At 61.2% G+C, this 27975-nt stretch overlaps 1 protein-coding gene across 2 annotated transcripts; it reads right to left on the bottom strand.

The window, feature by feature from the left end:
- Window positions 1-191: 191 nt before the first annotated feature.
- Window positions 192-27228, bottom strand: TANGO6 (transport and golgi organization 6 homolog). 2 transcript variants are annotated; one of them, XM_074913491.1, is made up of 17 exons: window positions 26395-27228; window positions 26039-26155; window positions 24765-24915; window positions 23878-24002; window positions 23219-23381; window positions 22589-22671; window positions 18443-18555; window positions 14009-14185; window positions 12760-12886; window positions 11836-12015; window positions 8638-8772; window positions 6849-7343; window positions 6651-6708; window positions 4331-4483; window positions 2297-2448; window positions 1116-1229; window positions 192-521 (listed from the first exon to the last, which is right to left on the bottom strand). In XM_074913491.1, the coding sequence occupies exons 1-17, from the start codon at window positions 27226-27228 to the stop codon at window positions 345-347; spliced, it is 3354 nt and encodes a 1117-aa protein (XP_074769592.1). In that variant the 3' UTR covers window positions 192-344. The 2 variants fall into 2 exon arrangements, with proteins under 2 accessions (XP_074769592.1, XP_074769593.1); XM_074913492.1 differs by having other exon boundaries at window positions 23878-24005; window positions 26395-27165.
- Between the last annotated feature and the right edge of the window lie 747 nt (window positions 27229-27975).

Raw genomic sequence — 27975 nt, 5'->3', positions numbered from 1 at the left:
CCCCCTCAGCCTGGGGGCTGACACCTACCCCCCCACGGGACCCAGGGGGTCACCAGGGCCCACGCCGCTGCCACCACATGAGGGTGAGCAGGACCCAGTTGCAGGCTGGGACGTGGCCACGATGGCACCCAGGGACTTCGCGCGGCTCCCAGAGACATCACGGGCGCGGGGCTGAGCGTGGCTGCGTTTAATTCCCCACCCCGTCCCAGCCAGCCCGTCCTCCCCAGCCCGCGGTCTCCTCCCCGGCTGGCACCCGCCGGCGGAGTCCTGGGGACACGGCGATCCCTTCCCCTCGGGGAGCCGCTCAGCAGCGGGAAGAGTTCGTTTCTGCGGCCCCAACCCCGCTACGGCAGCACCACGATCTTCTTCTGCAGCGTCTGCGGGGGGAACAGGACCCTCCTCATCACGGCGTCCAGCTCCTCCAGCGCCAGCCGGGCCTGCAGCACCGTCGCGCCGTCGGGCTCGGCCGCCACCACGTGCTTCAGCAGGCGGTAGAGATCCCGCAGGACGTCCCGCAGCACCTGGGCACAGCGGGAACCCTCAGCGCCCGCCGGCGCCTCGCCCGCGCCCGCTGCCCCCCGAAATGCAACCGGCACCGCCCTGCCACGCTCCGGCCCCCCAAGACTCAGTTTCCCCACACACCGCAGCCCAGCAGCGCGGCATCCCGCCGGCACAGTGCGGGGTGGGGGCACGAAGGGGAAGCTGAGGGGATTCCTGCGGGGAACCGGCCGTTTCCTCCGTGGGAGCTGAGTCCCAACACGCTCATTGCTGGGAAGCGGGGAGGGACGAGGAAAAACTGGGCATTTCCAAGTCAAATCAGGGAGAAAACAACTCCCACGGCTCCCGAGAGCTGGCAGTGCCCTGTGGCATGGCACCGCTCAGAGGGACACCCCCGTGAAGTCCCTTCTGCCCTGGGGAGGATCTGGCACCTGTGGGGGCCCTCTGCGGGGGGGGGATAAGCTTGAGGTGTTGATCTCATGGGATTTTCCCGGGAACCTGCCCGGGAACGAGTCCTGCAGCCTGCGCAGGGTGGGGGCCGCCCCCGAGCGGTGCCCAGGAGCCTGGCGAGGCTGACCCTGCCCCGGGGATGGGCTGGGGGGTGACGTGACACCCACCTCGGTGGCCTTTTCGCTGAGCCCCCGCAGCAGCAGCACCACCACGTGCACGGCGGCTCTTCGCACCTCGGCCTCGGGGTCTGTCTTGGCTATGGCCGTCAAACAGGAGGTGACCTGTGGGGACAGGGAGGGGGGGCTGTCAGCAGGGGGACACGAGGGGGACACACGGGATGGCCCTCGGTAGCCTGGGACTGGAGGATGAGGATGGGACCCCTGCGCTCAGGCTGGGGCAGCCGCATGGGCCCTGCAGGCACCCAACCCGGGGGGGATTGGCTTTTCTGGGGGGCTCCAAGCAGGGCTGAGCGACATGCAGACGCCTTGGAAAGCTTGATGAAAAGCGGGCAGAGTCGAGGGAACCTAATTAAACCCCTGGCAGGGACAGAGAATTAGCAGAGCCAGCGTGTTCCCAAAATAGCTGCGTGTGGTGCGTTGGCAGCTTGTCCAGTGCTGCCGGTACCCCCCGACGCCGAGTGGGGAGCAGGGAAGAGGCCCAAGTGCCACATCCCTGATGTCTCCTGAGCCCCCTCCTGCTCCAGGAGGCACCAGGGGCCGATGCTCCGGTGCCGGGGAGGGCACGGACCCACCCGCTGCAGATTGTGATGGCGGTGGCTCCCAGCAAGCCCCCCTCAACCCTCTGGCGAGAAGAGCCCCCCCAAGAGCCGGGCTCACCCCACCGGCACCACAGCTCGGGCACCGCGTCTCACCGGGAGCCTGCAGCCGGGGCGAGGGCCGGGCACCCCTCAGCTGCTCGTGATAACGGGACGGGTAAGGAGGCCTCGGTAAGTGGGAGGAGGCACCTCTGGCAGGTACGAACTGTGCCCCTGGCTCTCCTTCCGCAGTGTGATTGCTGCGGGTGGCACAGGCCCAGCTGCCTTTCCTTGGGCGATCGCTTCCCTGCACAAGCACCATCTTTAGCTGATTATAAAGCTTTTAGCACTAAAAATCAGGGCTAGAATTTCCTGAGTGTTTGCTTCACGTCCAAGGACTTTTGTACTCTGCAATACCAGCAAATATCATTCATGTCCTCTATGGAAACCCCCAGGCTGTTGTGTCCCCCAGCAGTGAGCGCTCAGCAGCCCTGCCCTCTGCTAACGAACCGCCCTCATTAACGAGCGATGGCCCCATGCTCCCCAGGCAGGGACCCGGGGAAGGGTCCGGCAGTGCCGGGACGGTGCCGGTACCTCCTGGATGATGGAGCCCAGCTGGAAGCCGAGGCGCTGGCAGAGCTCGCCCAAGTTGGAGAGGCTGCTGGCCCGCAGCGCGCTGTCGGGGTCCCGGGCGCCCCGCAGAAAGGCCTGGACCAGTGGCTCCCGGTGCTTGACCACCATGTCCCCTGCAAGAGAGCGGCACGTCACGGGCAAGGAAAAACAGCCCCTTCCTGCCAAAGCCTCGCCGTGGTGGCAGGGACGAGGACGCCGTGGCGCTGGCAAACCCCGATGGCAGAGACCTTTGTCTGGGGCCGCCGGGCACATCCCGCACCCCGCGGGGCCGTTCAGAGGCGACGGCAGACGCAGCACACAGAAACAAAGCGCAAAACCCAAATTCACACATAATTCAGCTGCACAGCTCCCCCCCACCTCGCTCCAATTAGCACACGGAGGCGCCGCGGATGTGTGAGCCGCCTAATTAGAGGTCGGCGCACGGAGCCCGTGACCGGCATGAACAATCACCCCGGGTGCGGGTCCTCCTGCGCGAGCGGCGTGGCTGGGGACCGTGTGTCCCATGGCGTGGGCACGGATCCCACCGGGCAGGGCCTGCTGCTGCACTGTGGGAGGAATGGAGCAAGGGAAGCTCCGGTGGGCTCACGGCCCACGAGCTCGGGGGTTTCCCTGCTCCTGCGAGCTCCGGGAGCTCCTTGGATGCTGGTTTGTGCAGCTGGTGGCGGCTGTGGGATGCTCTGGGGACACAGGGACAGGAATAAGCCCTTTGGGGAGCACAGGGACCCCATCACCCTGCACACAGGGCCCGGCCAGCCCCTGCGCCACGTCTCCCTTCCCTCAGCGAGCAAGGCACGTGCTCCCTGCTGGAGCAGGGAAAAGTTCTGCTGTGACGCACCCGGAGCGGATTTAACGGCTAATTGGGTCGGTGCGAGGTCTCCAGGAACCCCTGGTGCAGCGCTCGGCCCCGCATTGCTGGAGGCAGAGGAACGACGCCACAGGCCTCCAGCCACGCTGCCCACACCGGCTGTTTGCCGGACAATGGGTGCCCGCTGCAAAATCCCCTCCCGGATGGGAAACTGCCGCTTGAGCGGGATGGCAGCAGGGACGGGGACGGGGCAGGAGGGAGGCACGGCGGTCCCCAGGCAGCAGCTCCGACCCGCCGCAGCGCCGCTGCGCAGAGCAGAGCGTTTCTGGAAGCGCCAGCTAAATCCTCGCTCTTGAATCCTGAAGCTTTGCAACAAAAACAACTTCATGCGATTTGTTCTATAAATACACAGGCGAGCCAGGACGTGCTGGAGTCGCTGCCCGCGGCAGAGGCACTACGGGGAGGGGGGAGAACTGCAGCGGGGGCCGTGCCCACTGTCCCGCTGCCGGCCGTGCCACGGGGAGCTCCCGAGGGAAACCCAGCGCGGTGCGGCTGCGGCGCCGGGCGAGGCCAGAGCCGGACACACGGACACCGCCCAGGGGCTTTCAGAGACCAAGAGGCTCTGCCGTGGCTGATGCTGCTCACCAGAGCTCCCCGGGGGGGCGAGGGGATTACTGGCCCGTCAGATGCCCTGTCCCCATGCCCGGAGCAGCACGGGGAGCCCCAGCACCGGGGCTCGGGCGGTCCGGGCTCTGCCACAGCTGACCGGGGACCCCGGTCCGGCCACCCCGGCAGCCACCTGCCCCGGCTGCACGCTCTCACTGGCCTGGCCTCTGCCGGGGAATAAGTTGAGGCGTTTTAGGACGTGTCCCAGCAGCGGCTGCCGGAAAGGCCTCATCCAGCTTTTACCCCTCAGCCCTGCGTGTCCGGGCATTCCCAGCAGCCTCCGAGCCCAGCGCTGCTGGCCGAGTGGACGGTGGGCTGCTGGCTGGATCCGCTGCCCCGCTTCTGCTCCCTTCGGCTTCCAGACCCACCGTGGCAATGCCGTGGGGGCTGGTTCTCACTTTTGGACAACAAAAAGCCCCCGTGGGCTTTCCCCCCTCGGACCTGGCAGCATGGCAGAGAGCCCCGAGGGGCTGAACGGTGCTGTGGCTGCCGGCAGCGGCTGGAGGACGTGGCCATGGACTCACCCAGCGCCCTGGTGACACGCATCAGCACCTCGCCCAGCTTCATCCTGGTGATGGCGGCTGCGGCGTCCTCCATGCCCTGCGCCGAGCACTCGTACCGTGCCAGCAGGACGGGCAGGATCCGCTCTGGGTACTCGCTGGAGAGCAGGGCAACGCCTGGGGGGAGAGCAAGAGGAAAGCGCCGGTCAGGGCCAGGCACGGGGCTGCCACGTGCCACCACCCTTGGCAGAGGAACCATCCTGGGCACAGCAGGTGTAACCATCACCCGCAGGACCCCCTGCATCGCCCCCGCTCCACGGCACAACCCGCAGCCCCTCTGTGCACAGTCGCAGCACTGGGTCTGGCTGGGTGTCAAACTGAAAAGTAATTTAGCATCTGGCAGCAGGTGCCCACTAATTGCTGCTGGTTAACGTTCCCTGACTGAGCATCGACTTGGCACGCCGGCTGTCGGACACTGCGGGGCTCGCCCCGGGCTGGCCCAGCATCGCGGCAGCCGGGTTCCGCAGGCGATGCTGAGCGACAGTGTCTGGTTGCTGCTCCCAGCTCCTGGCATCAGGCACTTGCTGCTGGCACATCCTTGTCCCCGCTGGGGCTCCACAAAGCTCCCAGTCTGCCTGGCTCCCGGGTGCCCCACGCCTGCTGCATCTCCCCGGGGGTGATGAGGGCTCAGAGCCTGGGCAGGGCCGTGTGCGGGGCCGGGCCACGGGGCTGCGCTGGCTTTGCCGTCCCTTTAGAGGCACTGGGCTGGGGACAAGCACCGGGCAGGGCCTGGGCAGCGCCAGGCTCCCCGGGTGGCGGGTGCCTCTCCGATGGGGAAAGGCAGCTGCTCTCCAGGGAAAGGGCGAGCAGCAGCCGCTGCACCGGCGGTGCCAAGCGCTGAGTCATGGTGAGCCCCAGCTCCTCTGCCCTCCAGGAGCAGCCGCCTTCACCTCCAACCCCATTCCCCGGTTATCGGAGGGTGCCCGGTGTGCGTTACCCTCTACAAGCTCGGGCATGTCTGGCAAAGCAGCGACTTCTCCAGCGTCACCTCACCGGAGCCCGGCTCCACGATAACCAACGGTGCCACAACAGCCGGCTCTGGCCCCGGCGGCAGCACGGCCGGCTGGCGGGGAGACAACCAGGGCAGCAGGGACCCCCCGGCACAGCCGCGGCCCCACGCACGGCATGCTGCGGGTGCTGCTGCCGGCACGGCACGGGCCGGCTGAGTCACCACCGCAAGGAACCGCGTCAGGGTTAATCACAACCGCAGCCGCGCTGCGAAACACGGAGGCAGCTGCACTGGGTGTATTAATCACCGGGGGACGGTTGAAGCGTTTGTGTTTCACCTGCAGGGCAAGGACAGACCCGTCCCACTCAAGACCGTACAGGCAGAGGGAAGTGCGGCGATAAACTCCTCTTCCAGCTGCCGGTGAAGTTACCTACACAACGGCTCCCGGCGGTGCCGCAATCGCTTGGGGCCATGGGAACAGCAATTTCCATGTAACCCAGCGCAGCGTGACACAGGACATCGGTGTCATCCCGGGTGCCAAAGCACCTGCCCGTCCTCCTGGCGGGCAGCCCGGCGCCGTGGGGCTGCGCCAAGCGTGCCGGAGCAAGCAGGGAGCCGAGGGTTTCCTGGGAAGCGGCGGGAGCAGCGGGGGCACTCGGTGCTGCCAGCAGCGGTGCGGGGAGGAGGGCAGCCAGCAGCGAGCGGAGCGGCACCCTGCTCTCCTGCCAGCCCGCTGCCTGCTCCCTGCTGCCCTCCAGGACCGGTGCCGGGGCTGGGTGCGTGCCTGGTGCTGCTCTTCCCCCTCAGCAGGGGCAACAATTTGTGAGGCAGCGAGATACAACAAATTGGGGAACCGACCCAGAAAAAGCTCCCGTGGGGCCACATCCACAGGCTGGCCGGCACCGGGTGTGTGCTACCACCTTGGCCACGGGGATGGCAGAGCCCAAGGGAGCACCAGCGAGTCCTTCACCAGCGTCGGCTGAACAGACCAGCACCCCAAAATGTCAGCTGGGTGCAGGGCCGGGGCTGTGCCCACACCACGCTAAAACTGCAGCCTCAAGCCGGTGGCACAGACCTGGCACAGGGATGGTGACCGGCTCCTGGGTGTCCCCTGGCCAGCAGACAAAGCCCGCCGGCTTCGGGAACGCAGCGCAGAGCCCGCACGTGGCTCCAGCCTTGACCAAACGGCACAAAGATGCAGCCCGAGAGGGCAGCCAAGCCCCCAGCCCGGCCGCAGCTCTGCTGCTCTTCACTCTCACTGCCCAAATTCCCCCCCCCAGCACAAAACCCCCTCCTCGGGAGTGCCGGCGCTCGCCCCGGCCAGGCACCGCTCACCTTGGATGGCTGAGAGGTAGACGAAGGCGTCCTCGTGCTGCAGATTCTCCAGGAACACCTGAAAGGAGAGGGAAGCAGCCCTGGAGCCTCTCGCCTGGCGCCTGCAGCCAGCGGTGAGGGCAGGGTGAGAGGGCTCGGCACGTTCAGCCCAGCTCTGCACCGCGGCGCAGGACGGGGACCGCGGCGGCAGCTCGGTACCTGCAGGAGTTTCTCCTGAAGCCGAAGCGCCTCGGGATCCCGCTGCGTGATCAGGCTGGCGAGGCAGCGCAGGGCGGCCGCCCGCCCCGGGGGCTGGGGGTCGTAGGCTGATACCAGGAGCTCCCGGAGCTCAGCCGGGGCCTGGCTGTCGGCACACGGGGCCGGAGCGGGACCTGCGGCGCCGGGCTCGTGGCACACGCTCTGCTCTTTGCTCCTCTCCCTGGGAGCCGAGGGGCTGCCGGGGCCTTGCCGTGGTGCCTGGTCGCCCTCTGGGCTCGGGGCTCCGGCAGGGCTCTGCGCTCCCGACCCTGGCTTCTTCCCCAGCACGCCGTCGGCAGCGGCGCCCACCGTGGCGGGGGAGACGGCCCCGTGGGTGCAGATGGCGATGCGCAGGTCTGCGGCCAGCTCCTGGGTGAGGGGCTCGGGGTAGGTGCAGGAAAGCTCCTCCAGCAGCGGCACCAGCCGCTTCAGCACGGCGAAGTCACCCGACTGCAGCTGCCGGGGGGAGAGAAGCCGCGTCGGCACCACCGCAAGGGAGCTGCGCTCCCCGGGATGCGCCTGGCAGGGCGGGCAGGCAGCCCCGAGGTGCACACGCCCCGGAGGCCGTTTTGTAGCCCCATGGCAAGTTGGCCACCCTCCATCCCCACCGCACGAGCTGGGCTCTGGTCACCACGAGCTCCAGTGGCCCCCGTGCCAATCCCAGCTGCGGCATCTCTGGCAGGGCAGGAGCCCGCAGCAGCCGCGACGGCACCGGGCCAGCCCCGAGGTGCCGCGGGAGAAGGTGGGACGGGCGGGAGCCCACAGGAGAGTGTCCGTGCGGGGCCTGGACACGGCAAGGCAGCTCCGACCTGCCCCGCGGCCACGGCACCCGAGGGGGAGAAGTTCCTGCCCTAAGCTGGACCTAACTGCCACAGCAGAAGTGGGGCTGTAAGACTGCAGAAGTGATGCTTCAGCAGAAATTTCGGGGAGCTTTTGGATGATTGTGTAAAAATACCCCTGGCCATTGAGACCCAAACAGCTTTGCAGCTGCCTCCAAAACCTTTTGCATTCAATTTGCCGAGTTAAGTTGCTGCCATTAACGCCAGAGCAGGAGCGGGATCTCTTGCCTGGGAGGGGGCCATTACAGCCACAAGGCTCTGGTTTTAAGTTTTCTCCAACTGAATAATGTTCTTTTCCCAACGTTAGGAATTTAGCGAGAAGACACAATGAATTATCTTTTTCCATTAACAGTTGGGTTTTCCTTTGGGCAAGTCTGGGGATGAAGCAACCCTGGCAGCTCAGTGATGTAAAAGCCGAGCTGGGGTGATTACAGCGCGCTAACGAACGTGTGATGACTCCCTCCCGGATGGCAGTTCAGCTGACAGGGTAGCCCTTTTTATAGAGAATTTTCAAGAGCTGAACAGCCCACCCCGGGAAGTCCGTTGTGCTCCAGAGATGGAGCCCGAGGACGTGCAGGGATGCAGAGGATGCAGGGTTGGTATTTAAAGATGCCATATGTGACTGCACCGCGCTGTCAGCACCTTCTCGGAAGCGGATTTTGGATTATAAATTAATTAATTGGGCTCCCAGGGGTGCCTTGCCGGGACCAAACCCTCGGCCAGCACCGCAGCACTGCTTCGAGGAAAAATAATATAGATACATACGCTGGGATTGAACGGGGAGCCCAGCCCAGGGAGCACCCAGACCCTGGAGCACCGGCTGCGGCGCCCCTCAGCTGGGTGGGATGGTGCCCGGTCTCCCCCCTCCCCACACCCCGAGGCTGCTGAGCACCCCGGCTGCGCCCCCTCACCTGGACGGCTCCGCCGAGCATGGTGGCCACGAGCCCCATGGCCATGGCGAGGGTCTGCGCCTCCGCCGCCGCGCCGGGGCCCTGTGCCGGGCTGACGCAGGCTCGCTGCAGCGTGGCTGCCACGAACTCCTCCACCTGCCAGCGGAGAGCGTGGGGGAGAGCAGTTAGGAGGGGGGGGACCCCGGGGTGCTGCCGCCGCCAGTGCTCACATCGGGGTGCCCTCCCGCAGGTCAGGGTGCCCTCCCACAGCCACTTCAGCTCTCACTGTCTCTGCTGAATTTCTGTTTGAATTTTCTGAGCCCAAACCTTTCTCTAGCGCAATTTCATACGACCCCCTCGCGTTTCCTCTGCCACCACCCCGACCTGCCCTCTCAGACCCATCCCAGCACCCTCCCGGGTGAGCGGGCACGGCAACACCTGGGAGCCCGGGGAGCTGGGGGAGGGCTGGGCGCTGGTGCAGCCCAGCTGGGGATGCACTGGGGGTGCAGGAGGGAGCCAGAGCCCCCAAACCGCTGCCCATCCCTCCAGCAGTCGCTCAGAGGGGCTGATTTCCCAGGGTCATTGCTGCGGCCTGTCGGAACCGTGAGGATTTGGGGAGCAGGACTGGGCCAGACAGCCCGGCCCATTAGCGGCCACAGCCACCGGGCTCCGGTGTGGGCTGGGCAAGCTCACGCTGCCCCTCTGCCCGTCCACCACAGCCCCGGGACAAGGCCATGGTTAAACCACGGTGGCTGCTCTGTCCCTGCTCTGGGCTGGGAGCTGGGAAGGCAACTGGGATGGGTCTGAGAGAGAAGGTATCCAACACCCTTCACCCACAGGCAGCCGACACTGGAGTCGGGCCATTTACCACGTGTGTCACTTATTTTGTGATTTTCTCAATAGATTTTTTTTCCCCCCAAGCCCATAACAATCCTGCCTGGCTGGCACCGGCCTTCTCGACACTTGGCACCCACATCTTTGATCCCACAGGCTTCCTGCTTTTCTAACAGAACTTGAAATTAGTGAGTTTATTTTCTCCACGTCTTTGCCAGCTGCGCCGGCACCGCAGGGCTCGGGGAGAGCTCGCCAGCACCCAGCCGGGCTGGGAAGGGGCTGGATCGGGGCCGTTCCTACATAAGGGGCACATTGCAAAAGAAGAGGAATGATTTTGCTCCTATTTTGGAAAACAAAATACAAGGGCAACAAGGTATTATTGCACCAAACCCCACAATTCCAGCCTCCAGGGCACAGGCTCTGGGTCCAGGCAACACGTTTCCTCATCAGCAGGAAAGCTGATTGCTGCCAGCTTCGTTAGACACATCCCTGCTGCAGCCAGGAGAGAGGGTGGCTGGGAGGGGCTGCAGAAAAGGCTTAGGTACCTTCTGGGCTGATTAGTCCAGAAATGAAATGCCGTCAAAGAGCAAGAACAGGGAGCAAAAACGAGTGTCAGAACATCTGCTCTCACAAAACAGCGACGCACAAGCTGAATGGGTTGAAATTATATTTAATGCAAAAAATAGGAACGTCATGAACAAATAATCTATCAGTAGGTAGCTACTGAAGAAAACCAAAAAGTTTAAAAAGAAAAAAACTCATCTGGAAGGAAAAAAACCCCACCCTAATGTGGAAAGGGGAAAAAAGCTTGAAAAATAAAACACTGGGGCACATTGCTGTCTTGTACAGGAGGAGAGCATCCTTGGCCTATCAAGGAAATCAAATCAATCTCAAGAAACTTGGTTGTGAGCAGGGGGAAAACGTAAATAAAATAAACTGTGCAACTGAGGGGGCCTGCAACTGAGGGGGCCCACAGCTGCTGCCGTTCCTGGGGTCTGGCTCTGGGAAGGCGGATCCCGCTTGCTCGGAGCCCATTAAGCACAAAGCCAGGCTCCGGAGTGCCCACAGCAGGAACAGACGTGCTGGACGAACTCTGTGCTGCAGAACCGGCTTAAAAACAGCTCCACGACTGCCTGTCCCAGCGCCAGGGAGCCCTCCCTGAAACACAACCCCCAGGTGGGAGTATAATGGCTTTTTTGTCTGCGTTTCTTTTCGGGTGGTTGTTTCTTTTTATCCTAGACTCATGGCTGGAGGCAGAAACCTGGCAAAACCTTTCCCCATTTCTCACTTCCCCGATTTTCCGAGCCGGGGAGCGGAGCAGGTCCCACGCGGGTGGGTGCGATGGAGAGAGGCAGGTGAGGACAAAGCGGCGCTGGCTGCCGCACCGACACCGGCCGGTCCCGCACCGCAGAGCACACAAAGGCTCCTTTGTCCCACAGAGAAGAGTGAGGGAACCTGGGGTAGCAGTGACCGCCTCTGCTCCAGCCAGTCACAGTTAACTGGAATAACCAGGTCACCGGGTTAAAAAAGAACAGGATGAGGAAGTTAAAATACATTGATCAGCTGGGGAATACCGTGCCGCCCTCAGCGCCCGGCAGCCTCCCGCCTGGCACGGCGTGGGCCTGGGCTGGACAGAAGTGCTGTGTTTTAACAATCCTTTTTGGTACCGGGTCCAAGGAGCCTCAGCTGGCCTTGGAAATGACAATCTTTAATCAATTTTGCGGCCGCCCGTTCATAAAGACACAGGCAAGCGCCGATGGTATGAGCACAGTTACACCAACCCTGATGACCAGACACACCACCCAGTGCCCAGCGGCAGAAACCAGAGAAAAGCCACAAAAGGGCCATTCTGGGGACAAGGGCCGAGCGGGCCGTGGCAGCAGTGCTGTGCCGTGTTTGTCCGGCTGGCAGCCCAGCTCCTGCAGCTCCTGGAGGCGGCTGCTGAGATGTGCCAGAAAAACCAGGCACCACCACCACAGGCAGGCAGCAAGCCCTCGCTGGAAAGGTCTGTCAGAACAGGATGTCTTTAAGCTTTGTTAAACTTGCGGATAAATTTTGCTCAAAATAAAGATGAGAAGCTGGCAAGTCAGAGTTCTGATCAATGCTCAGATTACTCTCCTGGCTTCTAACACACAACCATGGACACAAATATGGAGATATCTCCCAGGCTGCCAGCTCCTCTCTCTGCAGCTGACTCTGTCCTTCCTGCTAACACCGCACAGGTCAGTGTCTCGTTGAGACACTTGTGACCGAATCAATAAATTCCCTTTCCTGGGGACACTCAAGCTTTCCCCAGCTGTTTCTTAGCCACTGTCTCCTTAGAGTGCAGCAGCCCAGAGCCACATGCTCCAGCCACTGACCCCCCGGGGCTTTGCCATGACCAACCTGAGCAACGTCTGTGAACACGGTGTCCGAGACGTTCTCACACAGCGTGGCCACGAGCTGCAGGACCAGCAGCTTCCTCCTCTGCCCGGTGTGGTACCGCTCCAGCTCCAGAAGACTCCCCCCTGGCACCACAGCCGAGTCTGAAACCGCCTCGTCCTCCGCAGCCACGTGAGTCAGCGCCTGCCGGGAAGGAAGCACAGGGCATGGAGACACACACTTGTCACCAGGCCAAACCCTGGCGAACCTCTGCCCCACCGAGCACCACTGAGCACTTCTCCCAAGGCCAAGCATCCTCCGGGCTGAGGCTCGCTGGGCCTCTGCCTGCAGCCTTGCTTTTGGCAGCGGCTGCTCACCAAGACACCCAGAGCACCCCATCCCCTTCGTGGAGCTTGTGCTGGCTCCTCACGTGACCAAAACCTTCTACTTGGTAAATCAAGGTCTCCAAGAGTTGCCCACAGCTCCTGGGTGTCCCCCAGCTGTGCCACAGCAGCATCCCTACACCCAGGATGCTGAAAACCCCGTGTGACTACGGGCTGGGGCTCCGCTGGCCAGCAAGGACACAGAAAGCCCGGCCCAGACAAGGCCAGGAGGGAATCGCTGGGGCTGGGAGCAGGATCAAAGGGAGCAGGTGCCAGGGCCCCTCCGCTAGAGCGGAGGAAGTGACAGGGATTATTCACAGCCTCAAACACACCATTAAACTTCAGACATGCTCCTGCTGTCAGAAGAGGCCAGGGGGAACAAGGGTTAACCCCTTGAGGGAGCAGGGCTGCCTCCCTCTCCCAGGCTCTCCTGCCAGGCGCAGAGCGGGGCGGCTCCGCCGCGTGCTCCCGAGGCACGGAAGGGGACGACCCGTCTGCTTTGCCGTGTGGCCCACGGAAAGCGTTCCTGCAGACGTGCCCTAACCAGAGACTCGCCTGCCCTCACCTTCAGGCAGCGGATGAAGAAGTCTCCGGCCAGGCCGCTCTTCTGGCAGTGCGACAAGAGCTCCACCAAGTTCTCCACATGGCACTGCTCCGAGGAAACCTTCTGGTAAAGGGCGTCCTCTTCATCGCTGAAACAGGTCACGGTGTCACAAACACGAACACACGCAGCCCCCCTCCAGGGCTGGCTCTAAACTGCTTCACAGCAAGGTGACATCCTGCTTCGGCCTCGCTCAGAAACCTTCCTCCACAGCACTACCAGGAAGGGAAGCCTGGAGGCAGCTGAGCCAAACTATGGCTCAGTTCACTTGGTCTACGTGATCACGCACTCGGTTTATTAATTAACCTGCACTCATTAAAGGAACAACTAGCAGAAACCACGAGTGCAGAACACGTTCAATCTAGTCATCCTATAAAGAACGGGATTCGTGCAGCAGTCATGGCCATAAAAGCAGGACAGACACAGGCAGAGCCATGGCTGTTACGGAGCAATTTTAAAGTTTACCCAGTTTAACCAGCGCAGACCCCAGGGCAAACTTTCCTCTAATTCCAGTCAGGAATAGATTGAAACGAAACCAAACCAAGCGTATTTGTATGGGGTTCTGTTAGGGGTGTGCACCCAGAGCTGAGCGCTCTGCCCGCTCGACAGCGCTGGGCTCCTACCTGCCAACTCCCAGCTACCCCTTTTTAAACCAAATGTCACGCTGCTGAACAGTCCCAGTTTGCCTGGCTGGAGTCTAATGGCTGCAGTTTATTTCCCACATGGCCAAGCTCTGCTTCTACTTGTAGAGACCATCTGCAAGAGCAGGAGGGGAGCTCAGTCGCTGGCTCCGCGACGCTGGCATCGCTAGAGCCCTCGCTGCGACGGTGCCACCTGTGCCCGAGGGACACTGCTCACTCCACACAGCCACGACTTGCCGGGGGACAGGCTCAGGCCGGAGGGTGGAAGTTGAATTTGGGGAGCGTTGGGACTGAAGAAGCACGTCCCACTCCCACACACCTCGCAGGCAGGACTGGGGACTCGGGCAAAGCATGCAGAGAGCACAGACGAACGCTCGGGGGGGGGGGTGCTGCTTTCCAGGGCTGAAAAATCAGCACAGGGAACGCGGAGGCTGCGTGGAAGCGCTGCCTGCCTGAGCTCAGCGCAGACAGCCGGCCACCCGGGGGGACGAGACCACGGTGGGACATGCTGTGGCAAGTCCTACATGCCTGGGGAATGCCCCCTGTGCTGGTGCTGCCCCGACAGCGCTCACCTGACGGTCTCCTCCACCACGACGGTGGCACCACCCTCGCTGCCCGCGCGGAAGCAGCACCGCGGGCGGAGGGCACACACGCTGCTGTTCAGCCCCGCGATGCCTTCCAGCACGGCCAGCGACACTTCTCGCTCCGACTTCTCCAAGAACCACAGCAGGATCTCCTGGCACGGGGAGCTGGGAGGGAGAGAGAAAGCAGTGGTGACCTTCCTCTGCCCGCTGTCCCTGTCCCTGCACACCAGCCCCCCAGCGGGACGACACATCTCGGGGAGAGGGAACCAGCAAATAGTACATGCCGGAATGGAGTGTGACTTCTGACGGGCATTAGAGTTTGAAAAGGGCTGGGAAGGCAGAAAGGGTTGAAAGCCTCGGTGGAATTGGAGATGGAGAAATCACTAGAAAAAGAAGGAGGAGTCCTGTAGGCATAGGATGGAAGTAACAGAGGTTCTGGGAGCAAGACGGAGGAAGAGAGATAATGAGTGGAGACTAGAAAGGCAGAGAGAGAGAAATCAAATGTGGGGGGAAAGGATGGTGGGAAGGAGGGAGAGCAAGAGACGGTCAAGAAGGCAGAAGGATTGAAGGGATGAGAGAGCGAGAGAGGGAGAAATGGAGAGGGATCGGGATGGGCTACAAGGTGAAAGGGAAAGGGCCCTGAAGCAGGAGAGAACGGCACAGGGAGCTGGGCACTGGTTTATACTGGGAAAGAACACCACCAAGAGGGGTATGGATCTCTACAGGCAAAATGCTTGGGAGAGGATGGAGGACTGAGAGAAGAATGGAAAAGGCACAGGCAGCGAGGCAGGGATGGAGAAAGAACCAGGAGTAACCAAGAGATGAGAAGAGGGAGAGGTCCGAGGCAGAGAGGTGGAGAAAGGCAATCAAGCCAGGGGTGGAACAGGCCAGAGGGATCAGGAAAGAGAGGAGGCAGCACTGAGGCATCAGTGAGGTGAGCAACAGGGAGCCAGAGAGCAGGAGACGACTGCGGAAGGGAGACACACGGGGAGTGGGACGCTGGCCTGGAACCAACAAGAGCAACAGAGAGAAGGACAGAGAGGTGGAGCCTGGGAAACGCCAGGAAGAGAGAGAGCTGAAGCCATCAGTAGATTCAAATTCTTCCATCGATTCAATTCCTCAGAGAGAACATCAAGGCATGAATAAAGGGAGGGCAGAAAAACTGCAGGAGACCTAAAAGAGAGGCTGGAAGGGAAATATAGCCCAGAAAATCGTGGTAGCTGAAAAGGGATTCGGAGGCCGAAAAGAGGTGGGAGGCCGAAAAGAGGTGGGAGGCCAGGGGGAGGTAGAGGCCGGGAAAAAAAAAAGTGGAGGCCGAAAAAAGGTGGCAGGCTGAAACAGGGCGGGAGGCGGGGGGGAGGTAGAGGCCCCAAAAAAAAAAGTGGAGGCCAAAAAAAGGTGGGAGGCTGAAACGGGGTGGGAGGCCGAAACGGGGTGGGAGGCCGGGGGGGAGGTAGAGGCCTAAAAAAAAAAGTGGAGGCCGAAAAAAGGTGGGAGGCTGAAATGGGGTGGGAGGCCAGGGGGAAGGTAGAGGCCCAAAAAAAAAGTGGAGGCCGAAAAAAGGTGGGAGGCCGGTGGGAGGTAGAGGCCCAAAAAAAAAGTGGAGGCCAAAAAATGGTGGGAGGCTGAAACGGGGTGGGAGGCCGGGGGAGGGTAGAGGCCCAAAAAAAGTGGAGGCCAAAAAAAGGTGGGAGGCCGGGGGGAGGTAGAGGCCCCAAAAAAAAAGTGGAGGCCGAAAAAAGGTGGGAGGCTGGGGGGGGTAGAGGCCCAAAAAAAAAGTGGAGGCCAAAAAAAGGTGGGAGGCTGAAACGGGGTGGGAGGCCAGGGGGAAGGTAGAGGCCCAAAAAAAAAGTGGAGGCCGAAAAAAGGTGGGAGGCTGAAACGGGGTGGGAGGCCAGGGGGGAGGTAGAGGCCCAAAAAAAAAAGTGGAGGCCAAAAAAAGGTGGGAGGCTGGGGGGAGGTAGAGGCCCAAAAAAAAAAGTGGAGGCCAAAAAAGGTGGGAGGCTGAAACGGGGTGGGAGGCCAGGGGGGAGGTAGAGGCCCCAAAAAAAAGTGGAGGCCAGAAAAAAGTGAAGGCTGCAAGAGAGAGGGCAGCTTAGGGGAAGCTGAGGGGAGGAAATCGTGGAGGCTAAAAGGGGTGGAAGGTCTAAAATGGGTGGGAGGCCGCAGGAAAGCGGACCTTAGAATAAAGGGGAGTGTATTGTGTGGGAACTGTTTGGGGACGGACAGTTTCGGGGGGACTGTTTGGGAGCCTTATTATTTCAGGGGGGGATCTTTTCAGGGGGAAGTTTTATGGGAGGGTCTATTTCAGGGGGACTATCTGGGGACTCCTTCGGGGGAGTATTTTGGAGGCAGTATTTTGGTGGGAGTATTTCGGAGGGATATTTAAGGGACGACTATTTCACGGGGGAGTATTTTAAGGGCGGAGCATTACAGGGGGATTATTTCCAGGGGGACTCTTTGGAGGGATCTATTTCAGAGGCAGTGTTTCAGGGGAGAGCATTTGAGGGGAGACTATTCTAGGAGAGAGGATTTGGGGAGGAATGTTTCTAGGGGGAACATTTTGGGGAGGTGTACTAGTGGGGGGCTGATTTTCCAGGGGGAGTATTTTGTGGTGGGAGAGTTAAGGCAGGTACTATTTTGGGGGGGAAAACTATTTCAGGGGTACTATGGGGGACTGTTCCTGGGGGAGTGTTATGGGAGGGACGGTTTCAGGGAGACCATTTCAGGGGGACGTATTTTGGGGAGACTATTTTGGGGAGACTATTTTGGGGAGACTATTTTGGGGAGACTATTTTGGGGAGACTATTTTGGGGAGACTATTTTGGGGAGACTATTTTGGGGAGGACCATTTCAGGAGTGGAGGGTTTACGAGGGGCACTATTTCGGGAGACTGTTTTGGGGGCACTCTTTCAGAGGGGAGTATTTTGGGGAGGACTCCTTGGTGGGGGTCCTATTTCTGGGCAGGAGTGTTATGGGACAGACTATTTCAGGGGCACTACTTTGAGGGTGTTTTGCCAATTATCAGGCCTGGCATAAAGGACACAGCCAGCCTCAAGATGAACCAATAACCAGATTAAATTTGACACTAAAGGGTCGGTACACGGGTGATCGCTGGGGGTACAAGTCAATCAGGTTATACACAATCACGAGCGCTCTGGAGCGACCAGACACTCCTTGGGATGCTCTGGCTGATGGCTCCGGCAGCTGAAAGCATTTGTGCCTGTTTATAAGGGGACCAGCAGCGCATCCTGCCCTTCTGGCGTTCCCAGATGGAAGGATTTGGGTCCTTCAGGGTTTCAGCGCAGCGAGGGAGGGAGCGCTCTGTCCGAGCGGCGTGTCTGTGCGAGCACAGCCGCTTCCACACAGCCTCGGCACGCCGCGCCGGGCGCTTCACGCCAAGGTGACAACGCACCGAGCTGTCAGCCGTGCCGAGGAGGGAGAGGAGCACTGTAAGGTGGCGTGGGAAGCCCTGCCAAGGAAAGAGGCAGGTTAACGAGGTGGAGCAGCAGCGCTGTGCTGTGCCAGAGGTCTGGAAACCCGAACACTTCCAGGCAGCTGTGGTTTGAGTTACCCCTGCCAAATTCCTTTGCAAAGAGAGAAGCAAGCAGCGACTCTGTTCACCCAGCAGCAGTGTTAACTTGGCTTGTTCCACGAACTTGCCACGGCACCCTCTGCTCTTTGAAGTGATTAACGATGTCTTTAATAATAGCAGAGGCCGTGTCTACACAGACCTCTCAGGGAAAACCTCCAGCACCCGCACACCAGTATCACCAAAGCAAAGTGTGAACCCACCAGGAGCATATTTACTAGGGTGGCCCAAACTCAGGGCAAGCTCAGGGGAGGAGAAAGAACAGCCAGCACCTGGTCACCCTGTCCCTGTCACCATGACTGGCACAGGCGGTGCTTGCCATCATACATCAGCCGTGGGGCAGCCGGGCATGGCGCGAGCGGCAGCTGCAGAGGCGGGTCCTGCACACAGCGAAAGAGAGTGACCCCAGATAGGAGAAGAATGATCTCGTATTTCCAAGAGCCAGCACTCAAGCTGTTTTATCCAGTTTTTATCCTGTTTCTAGATCCCTGCCAAGACCATCTCCACTCAGAGAGTCACAATCCTAGACAGGCACCAAGAGTTAACTGCGGCTCCCAAGGCGCCCAGGGACACGCTTGCCTCCACATTGAACATTCTGGCTTCAGGGAAGACAAAAGCTAACATGAGAACTGCTTCCTCAGGCACAGGTCTGCCAGTAAGGTCGTGTACTGTGCCTGTGCCTGCAGTTACTGCCTACTTTGAATGAGAGCTCTTCAGGATGAGAAAACTGGTCCCGGCTTCAGGACGTGCCCATAGAGAGCATGTCCTCTGGAGGTGGGCAGGCTGCAGAGACGAAACCCCAGGAGAAGCCGTGCACAATCCTCCCTTACCGTAAGTATGACACATTCTGCTTGGCGAAGGAATAGAGGGAAAAAACCACTCCCAGGACTGACTGTAAGGATCCCAGCATCAGGCTTGAGCTGTCATTTCCAACCACATACACCTACGGAGAGAAAGGAACAGGGAGGAGGGTCAAACACCTGCGTGGAGCAGAGGGAAGGCGAGGGGAAGGACAGAAAGCACGTCTGTGCAGAACAGCAGAGGGTTTTCAGCCTGTTTCTTTCAGTCTGGGGCCTGTTTTCCCTGGTTATGGCACATTCTGTGTTAAAAGCAGCCTTCAGCACCATCTTTCTCTGAGCATTTGCTTAACCACAGCAGGGCTCCAAGCTACGGGAATGCTGCAGCCAGATATTCAGAAGTCTGCTGCTCAGGGGTAAGGTCTTTCCTTACAGACAGATGCAACAGGCACCTTTGAATTAGCAAATCTTTATGGAAATACCGCACCTGGAGCCAAATCTCAAATGCAGAGCTCAGTCCCTAAGCAGGGCAGGTGGGCTGACGTGTGCTGAGCTGAGCAGAGGGGTTGCAGGGGCTCTGAGGAGGCTGCAGGGCCGTGCTCCTCTCCTCCATCTCAAGCAGCACCCTCCCAAAGCGCTGTCAGTGCCCTCCTCCACGGAACCAGCACCCCCTTCCCAGGCAAGCCACTGGTACCAGCTCACCGCACACAGCTCCCACCTCCCTGCCCACGGAGTGCAGGAAAAACACTCACAGAAGTCTCATGACACTGCGTTTCCTTCTGAATCCTTTGAAGGGGATTGTTCAAAACTAAAAGCCAGGTAGGATGCTTTCAGTCAAAGCCATAACGCTGGGAAAACTCTGTCTGGTAAATGGTTAATACCAAGCCTTGCCCCGCTGGACACAGGGTTTTCTGGGGATTGTTGTGTTCAGGTCCCCATTTCTGCATGCGCCATCCCCCTCCATAGCTTTTAGCTTTAAAAATAAAGGGGGGTGTGGGGGGAAATAAAGCAAGTATTCTGACTTCCAGCTGTGTCAGCTGGTGAACTACTTGCTCGGAAGAGGCTGTGCCTTCAGACCAGAGCACTCCCCACACCTCTGACCTCCGCAGCTGGAGAGCAATCGCCTGCTCCAGGGCTGGAGGTGTCCTGGAGACAGACCAAAGAGCTTCTGCCTGCTCCAGGCAGTGTGACAACCCAGGTAGGAGGGAGATTGTCCCGATACTGTTCTGCCCTGCTCTGTTGATGCAAGCAGACCTCTTTTCCTGTGCTAATCCCCGCGGAGCCATTCTTCCTAACCAGAACCTTTTGTACACAAAGCCTCCCTGATGAAGCCGCAAGGATGGTTTCTCAGTCGGCATCAAATGACACTTGCTAGGCAAGAAACCCCCGCAAATCCGCAGGCTGGAGTCTCTGTCACTAATCTGGCTGCTCTCGGGCCTCCAGCGCTTTGCCATTAAGGAGGGATCCGCCCCAAACTCCCCCAGCACCCGCATTGTGAGCGCAGCCACAGAGCAGCCCTCCAGACTGGTCTCTGCCTGCCAGCTAGTTACAACAGATCATTACTACGCAAAATACTACAACAATCACAGCATTTAAGAGCTTAGCCTGCCTAGAGGCATGCCAGTAAGCAAGTCACCAGCTTCTTAAAATTGAATTGCTGGGCTGGAGATGTCCTTCTGGGTTGGAAAGCGCAGCAGAAAGCTGGGCTGCTGTCAGGGCAGGCAGAGAAGCCTGCAGCGTGGCACTGGTGATACTGGTGGGAAGGGCAGAAAAAGGAGCTGGGAGGGAAGGTTTCAGAAGAAGAGGCCTTCACAAAAAGCCCTGTTCCTTCACAGGGAGCACAAGGATGGACCCCGCTTCTCCCCCAAACGCCAGAGCCGAGATCGACGCTGCTGAACACCCTGCCTGTGGCTCAAGGGACCCCTTGCAGGAAGGAGCTCCCGAGAAAATGCTCAACCTGCACCGTCCTGCCCACGAGACACTTCCTCTAACGCAGAAGGCAGCTCTTACTGGCAAAGCCAGTTTCTCTGATGAGACCCGAGTTTCCTTCCATTTTCCTGAACCCTCCCCATCTCCCAGCACCGGATCAGGGCTGGGATTGCTGCTGAGCCCCAGCAATCCCTCCTGCCTCAGCAGCTGGGTGCACAGAGCAGCTCAGAGCGGCCCCAAGCCCCCCCCACTGCCCCCAGGTACCCTCCTGCACCAAGAGCAGCTCCTCAGGAGGTGGCGGGGCACCCAGCAACAGCTGCTGCAGGATCACCCACCCACGGCTTAAAAATTAAGTTCATGCACACGGAAACCCACGTGTCATGGGGTTCGACTCAGAACGGTCCTTGCAAAACAGGATACTCGTTTTTCCTTACTTAGCATGATTTACCTTACTCATCCAACGGGACAGACTGTAATGCCTTCAGTCCCCTGACAGGTATCAGCAGGGGAAGATGAGCCGCTGGGGACACCCCATGGGGACCAGCAGCATTGTCCCCTCTCTTTTTGGGACACCCCAGGTGAGGACACAGCCACTAACAGCTGCCACCCACCCTCCTTTCCCCGTACCCACACGCTCTCTGCTTCCTAACAGCAGCCCTCCCGGATCACTGCGCCAGCTCTCCCACCTCTCCCCGCAGCTCTGCGATGCCTCCGAGCTCACCTTCGCTCTCTTTTTCACCCTGGTGACAGCTCAGCAGCCTTAAGAGCTGCACCAAATCCTCTCACTTCCCAGCACCCCCTGCCAGCTGGCTGCACAACCACGGAGCAACGAGCTGGTGGCTCTGCCAAGCTGCCCTGGCTGCCGGGCTGGGCAATCCAACACCATTGGCCACTTGCCGATACGCAAGTACCCTCGTTTCCAGGTCACTCATTCGGAAGCATTTTGGCCCAGCGTGAGAGCTGGCGGCTGCCCAGCCCTCCGCGAGGGGTTCACGCTGCAGGAGCTGTAGAAAGGCTTCCAGCTCCCACACCCTGGCTCAGGCTGCCCTCTGCAGACCTGGGCGGCAGCGAGAGGTGGCTCCCAGCAGCTTCACAGAATCATCTGGGTTCGAAAAGCCCTCGAAGCTCCTCCAGCCCAGCCATGACCCTCCCCCTGACCGTTCCCAACCCCACCAGATCCCTCAGCGCTGGCTCAGCCCGACTCTTCAACCCCCCCTGGGATCCCGGGGACTCCCCCCTGCCCTGGGCAGCCCATTCCAACGCCCAACAGCCCCTTCTGCACAGAAATCCTTCCTCAGAGCCAGCCTGACCCTGCCCTGGGCAGCTTGAGGCCATTCCCTCGGGGCCTGGCGCTGGGGCCTTGGCTCCAGAGACTCATCCCCCCTCTCTGCCCCCTCCTGGCAGGGAGTTGCAGAGGGCCAGGAGGTCTCCCCTCAGCCTCCTCTTCTCCAGACTGAACCCCCCCAGTTCCCCCAGCCGCTCCCCAGCAGACCTGTGCTCCAGACCCTTCATGTCTCCCTGCCACACAGCTACCACAACACTCAGCATTATCCACACTCAAGGATGGAAACTGAGGCCTCGGAGGCACTAAGAAGACGGAGACCACCCACAGCCTGGGAGGAGAGCTCAAGCATCCTCTGAAGATTCAGCACCTGCAGGATTCCCTGCAATCGTCCTTCCCTCTGACCAGCTGCACACCTCTCTCGGGCAGGGACTGAGAGCCCAAGGGAAGGCATGCCAGGCCAGCGGTGCTCCTGCCCAGGACCTCCTACCTGCTCGACCATCACAGCCCGAGTCCTAAAGCTGCTCCAACAGTACACCCAGACACATCAATCCCGAGGAAGCTGCACAATTTAGTGATGCCCAGAGTCTTGCTGCGGAGGAGGAAGGGGATATGACAGCACCATGGGGACTCCTGGCCACCAGCCCACCGCTCAGACTCTTCTGACACACCAGAAAGACACCAGGGAAAAAACAACCAGCCAGAGCTCACTGCCAGCTCGCAGAACGTTTTGGGGTGAGAATGCCTGAACAGACTCAGGCAGTGCCTCTGATATTCCCTGCAAAGCCGCAGTCCTGCCAGCACGGGGCTGCATACGAGGTTATTCCGTGCAGCCTCAGCATCACAACTGCAGGAGACGCTGGTTTTTGTCATGCTCTGACACACGCTGAACTGCTCAGGAAGTCCCAAACCAGCTTTCTTAAGAGTAGTTTTCTCGCCTACCCTCAGGCCCGAGTCAGACACGGTACCTTGAGCACATCTTCCACACAGCTGCCAAGCTCTGCCTCTGTCACCAGCACGGTCCCTGCTGATAACTCTTCCTCTGCTAGCTCTGAAAACAAAGGGCAGAAAAATCAGCACCCCCACAGACTGAGGAGCCTCCAGCAACCCCGTCATGCCCAGCACCAGAAAGCACTTTGGTATTTCTCTTGCCTTCCCTCCACCGAGGCAGCATGGGAACGAGGAGCCCTCGTCAGCTGTGCTGAACACCACTGCAGTGTCGTAAACTCCGCAAGGTTTCGAGTGAATCCAAGCAGACCACAACCTCTTGATGGATGATTCCCCAGAGAGCTACTGGGTCAGTGTGGGGAACCGAAGGCTTCCGCCCGGAAGCCCAAAACGAGACTGTCAGACTGGGAGAGTTTCCCACAGAGCACACGGCAGAAGCCCGACCGCTTGGCTCTTACGCTATAGTAATTTGTCTCAAGCACTAGTAAAGGCGGCGGAACCAGCCACACAGACACGTTCACAACCGACAGAGCTGCATGCTCAGCAGCCCAGCCAGCGGCCCGAGAAAACTGTGATGTAAAGAGAAAGATCAGCGAGAAGAGAAGCCAGAGCCTTCTCCAGTGTGGGGCTCAGCAGAGACCAGCGGGTACCTGGGGTCTCAGAGCACCGCAGGAGCGGCGCCAAGAGGGGCTGGAGCAAGTGCTTCTCTGCCAGCTGAGGGTGCTCTTTCGCCATGGTGAGCAGCGTCGTGGTGGCCACTCGCTGGAACTGACGCGCTGTCAGTTTGTCCTGGATGTGCAGCAAGTCCAGAATCTGGAAGGAAAAATCCACAATAAAGGAACAAAGTTTAGCAGCCCCTCAGAAGAGGGGAGCAGGCTGACTGAGGAGCCTCCTGTGTGCCGCTCCGCTGGACGTTTGGCACAACATTCCACATATGGAAAAGCCAGTCTCCTTTCCGTGCAGGCGTTAACGCAGGATGCGCTTCTGGGCTCAAACCAAGAGCCTGCACCACTCCCACAGCCGAAGGCTGGAAGAGCTCCGCAGCAGCGCGCTCCTTACAGTGCAGCGCTGAGCAGCTCCTAAAATCAGGCACATCACCCGGCATTTCAACCAAATATGGAAAATTCAAGAGTAGAGTGGAAACACATCCCACTGCCAGAGCAGCAGGAAACCATCTCCACGGTGTCCTGGCCCGAGCCAGGCCACGCTCCAGCAGAAGCGACAGTACCGACACTCTCCAAACCGGGAGCTGGCTCCGCGTTCCCAGCCCGAGCCGGGGGGCTGCAGGGAGGGGAAGAGAAGGCCCTACCTGGGGGCACACCAGGCTGTAGTAGTCCTCGAGGGAAAGGCACTGCTGCGGGCAGGAAGCCAGGATCTTTGCAACCGCGTCGCATTTTCTCCAGTCCACAGCTGCTGCTTCAGCACCAGCACCACCTGCTACACCAGCAGAAAGCCAAGATCAGCTCAGACTGACAGCAAACAGCAGGGACAGTTTTGGCTGAAGCCAGATGTTTCTGGCCAAAAATTGGATTTCTAGCTTTTATGACTCTCTTTAGACCAAATACCTTTTAGGAGACACCTGAACTTAATGACAGAAGGGAAAGAACTACTGCCTGAAACCTTTGATAATGGAAAACAACTTCTACAAATATGTGTGTGAGCCAAAAGGTGGAGGGAGCTCACGCCTGGATGGTGTCATCAGGCTGCTGTTGGCTGGAGGAGGCTTTGGCATTAAAAACTGTGGGATTGAGCTTTTAGAGAGCAAGGCTGCTGAGCACTGGAGCGGGACAGGTCGTGCTCCACCCGCAGCCGCTCACAGCCCAGCGCCGAGCACGGCTCCCGCCAAACCTGGGAAGGAACCGCGCTCCGTACCCGCACGGGGCGCGACCGACTGGGCCACAAACAGCCCAAATGAGCTTGGAAGCTTTTAGTCTGGACCTCGGACATGACAGCGTACCCCCAGCTAAAGGCACCTGCAGTCGGAAGGCGTTTGGGAGTTCAGCACAGTCAGAAGGAAAACCTGCACAAGTGTTACAGAGTCAGCTCGGCCTGACAAAAGCCGTTTCCCATCGCGGCGCTCAGACGGCGCTGTCTTTCCCTGGCGTCTTGTGGGGTGAACATCTCAGACACGTCATCACAGTCGAATCGAATCTGCGAAGCTGGAAGCCAAGAGCAGCGTCACAGCACCCTACTCACCGCCTGTTCCCTCCATGATGCCCCGAACCACAGCCTGAACCCCGCTGGGTCTCATTAGCCTCTCGGAGAGCAGCTGACCGCAGAGGCGCCGCAGCCACGCCGGAGCCCGCGAAAGGCACGGCTTTGTTCCTTCCCCAGGAGAGGGAGGACTCTGAAAGGAAACAAAGGAGCAGGCTGAGGAGTGTATTTGCACACTCCTGTGCAACCCCCCCCAGTAACAGGCAAACAGCCGGCAGCCTGCCCCGCAGGGCACAAGACCAGAGAGCAGCACAGAACAAGAAAAGGGTTTAAATAAACCACTTCTTCATCCAGTGGCACAAAGCAAATTAAGGCTTAACGAGAGGCCCAGCCTTCCTCGGAGCATCCCCTCGTGGAGAGCGTCCCTCCTTTAATTAAAGCCTCTGAGGGTCAGGCAGCAGCTCCGACCACCTCATTACCACAACGGCGCTGGGGGGAAAGTCGGGCAGGGCACGGGTAAGGGGTCCGCAGCGGTGACCCTTGCCAGGAGCCCGCGGGCTGCCTGGTGGAGCCAAGCAGCAGGAACAGCAGAGCCAAGCCAGCGCTTCCAATGGCGGCGCCTGCTCGGACACCCCGAGGAGCGAGGAGGCTGCCAGGGATACCAGCTCGGCTCTTCTTTAACCGCAGACCCCGAGGCTTTTGTGTGGAAGAACCACAGCCGGTGCCAGCGAGCGCCTCATACGGACCCTCGGCAGCCCCCGCGCGGGGACAGCCGGTTTCCGTGGCTCGGGAATGGTGCGTGATCTCAGGCAGAGGGCCAGTGCGCGGCAGAGCTGCGCCCCTGCCAGCCACCCCACGCGCCCACCAGCTGCTCCTCGTGTCCTGACCCCGGACCGCGATGTGGCAGGCGGGCACCCACCCACCCCCGCGGAGCCGGGACACGTCCTTTGTGAAAAGGACACGAAGGAGATGGCCCGTCCCCTCCTCCCCGCCGCCACAAACAGCAGCGGGTTCGTCCCCTCTAGCGGAGAAGGGCACATCCTGGAAGAGAAGGGGCTTTGCTTGGCCAGGATGGAATTGCCAAACCCTGGCGGCACGTGCCACGGCACCCGTCCCCAAGCTCACCTACACCCAGCAGCTTCGCCTGTGCGTTCACACAGTGCCGGCGGACGGGGCTGCTGCCCCAAACTGGTTTTTAAGGTGGGCAAACGTTTCTAGGAGAGCAACAAGGGCACCCTCGGGGCGCAGGAGGGGGCCGTGCCCAGCACCGCGGGCGCTATGCGCGCCGTCACAGGGACGGCCCTGCCGGCGGGTACCTGCTTGGGTCGGCCCTGCAGGACGAGCAGCTCCCGCACCGCCAGCGGCTGGTAGACGCGGTCCAGGACGTGCCGCAGGAGCTCCCGGCACCGCGCTCGCTCCGCTTCCGAAACACCCTGCAAAAAACAAGTGCTGGGGTGGCGAGAACAGCCCGGCTGCTGGCGCTAAACCCGTCACTGGTCCCGACCGCATGCCGGTGCCCCTCGCTGGGCTCCCATCTCTTCTCTCGCGGGCGGGAGCCCGGCACGGCCACGGCTCAGGCCAGGCCGGTGACCCCGAGAAGCTTCGGCAGGGCCGGTGCCCACGCCAGCACCCACCGCGCGAGGGGAGCGGGGGGCGAGGGGACCCCACAGACCTCGCTGTGGGCGGCGGGGCCGTGGCCCAGCAGGCAGAGACCGGCGAGGAGGAGGCCGAGGTGGCGGGTGAGGAGCGGGCCACCCAGCGCGGGGTGCTGGGCCAGCTCGGCCAGGGCGGCGGTGGCGGCGTGGAGCCGGGCCCCGCGGGTGGCCGGCGGTGCCGGGGCTGGCGCGGGGGGCCCCGGGCGCTGCCCCACGCCCGGCGGCAGGTAAGGCACCAGGCCCAGGCCCACGGCGGCCCGCAGCGCCCGCCCCACCGCCCGGCTCTGCGCCACGCTCAGGGTGTCGGCGCTGGGCGGCGGGGCGGCCCCGGGCCCGGCCCCGCGGGCGGCGGGGATGGCGGCGGCGAGCGCGGCCAGCCGCTCCTTCAGGCACAGCAGCAGCGCCAGCAGCCCGCAGGCGGTGGCCCAGCCCGGCTCGGAGCCGCTGGTCGCCCCGGCGGCTAGCGCGGGGGCCCGGGCCAGCACGGCATGGCGGAGGCCGCGCAGCGCTGCCCAGCCCGGAGCTCGCCGCAGCCGCTCCTCCAGCTCCGCCGCGTTGCTGCGCAGCGTCTCCGGTCGGAGGACGACGTCAAGGCCGGGCCCGGCCTCGCCATCCCGCCCCGCGGGCCCGGCGGGCGGCCGCAGCAGCAGCTCCAGCGCCTCCACCACCCGCTCCGGGCCCGGGCCCGGCTCCCGCTCCGCACCGCCCGCCATGTCGGGGCCGCCGCCGGGGGGCGGAGCGCGGCGCGGTGCCGCCATCTTGAGGAGGTCGGGCGAGGGGGCGGAGCGGCGCCGCCCGCCGCCATCTTGGGGAGGTCGGGGAAGGGGCGGGGCGACACCGCCCGCCGCCATCTCGGGGGAGCCGCCCGCCCGCCGCCATCTTGGGCGGGGCGGGAGGGGGTGGCGGGGCGGAGCCATCTTGGGGCTCGGGCTGGGGGGCGCCGATCGCCGCTGGTCGCTTTAATTAATAATCGAGAGGCTTTAATTAAAGGAAGTGGTTTATTTAAACCCTTTCCTTGTTCTGTGCTCCTCTCGTTCGCGGCTCGTCTTCCTCCCAGCATGGAGAGCAGGCGACAGCGCTGCCCCCTGCGTGGCCAGGCCCGGCCTGGCGCTGGGCTGTGAGGCAGGCGGTGCGAGCCTCTGGCCCCGCTGCCAGCCCAGGTATTTCCAGAGAGCTCCCACCCCAAAGCTCGCTCCCGCACCGGGCCTGAGCCCTGACCACACCCAGCAAACGTCAGCAGCTTCTGGAGAGAAAGCAGCAATCGTGTCTGCAAAGGGAGAGCCCAAACGCGTCTCCGTGCCGTAATCAGGGTGTGGAGCCGGTGTGCCGGGTGGGTGTCGCCGCCTGCTCTAGGGGCAGGGGCCGGACCAGACAGTTTATGTGGGCATCGCAAAGCACGTCAGTGAGCGTCTTGCCCGTCCGGGGCTGTGACGAGGGTGGATGCGAAGCCTTTGCCAGCCTCCAAGGCTGCTGTGTTTGAAAGCAAGCCTGCAGGCACCGCAGAGCGGGTAACCCTTGTGTTTCCTTACAGGGCAGGGCCTCTGAAGGGAAGTCACAGCGATTACAGGGTTGGACAAACATCCGTGATCTCTCAGCTT

Source organism: Athene noctua, chromosome 9 (assembly GCF_965140245.1).
Source record: "Athene noctua chromosome 9, bAthNoc1.hap1.1, whole genome shotgun sequence".
Lineage (NCBI taxonomy): Eukaryota > Metazoa > Chordata > Aves > Strigiformes > Strigidae > Athene > Athene noctua.
This window is presented reverse-complemented; position numbering and strand designations above follow the sequence as displayed.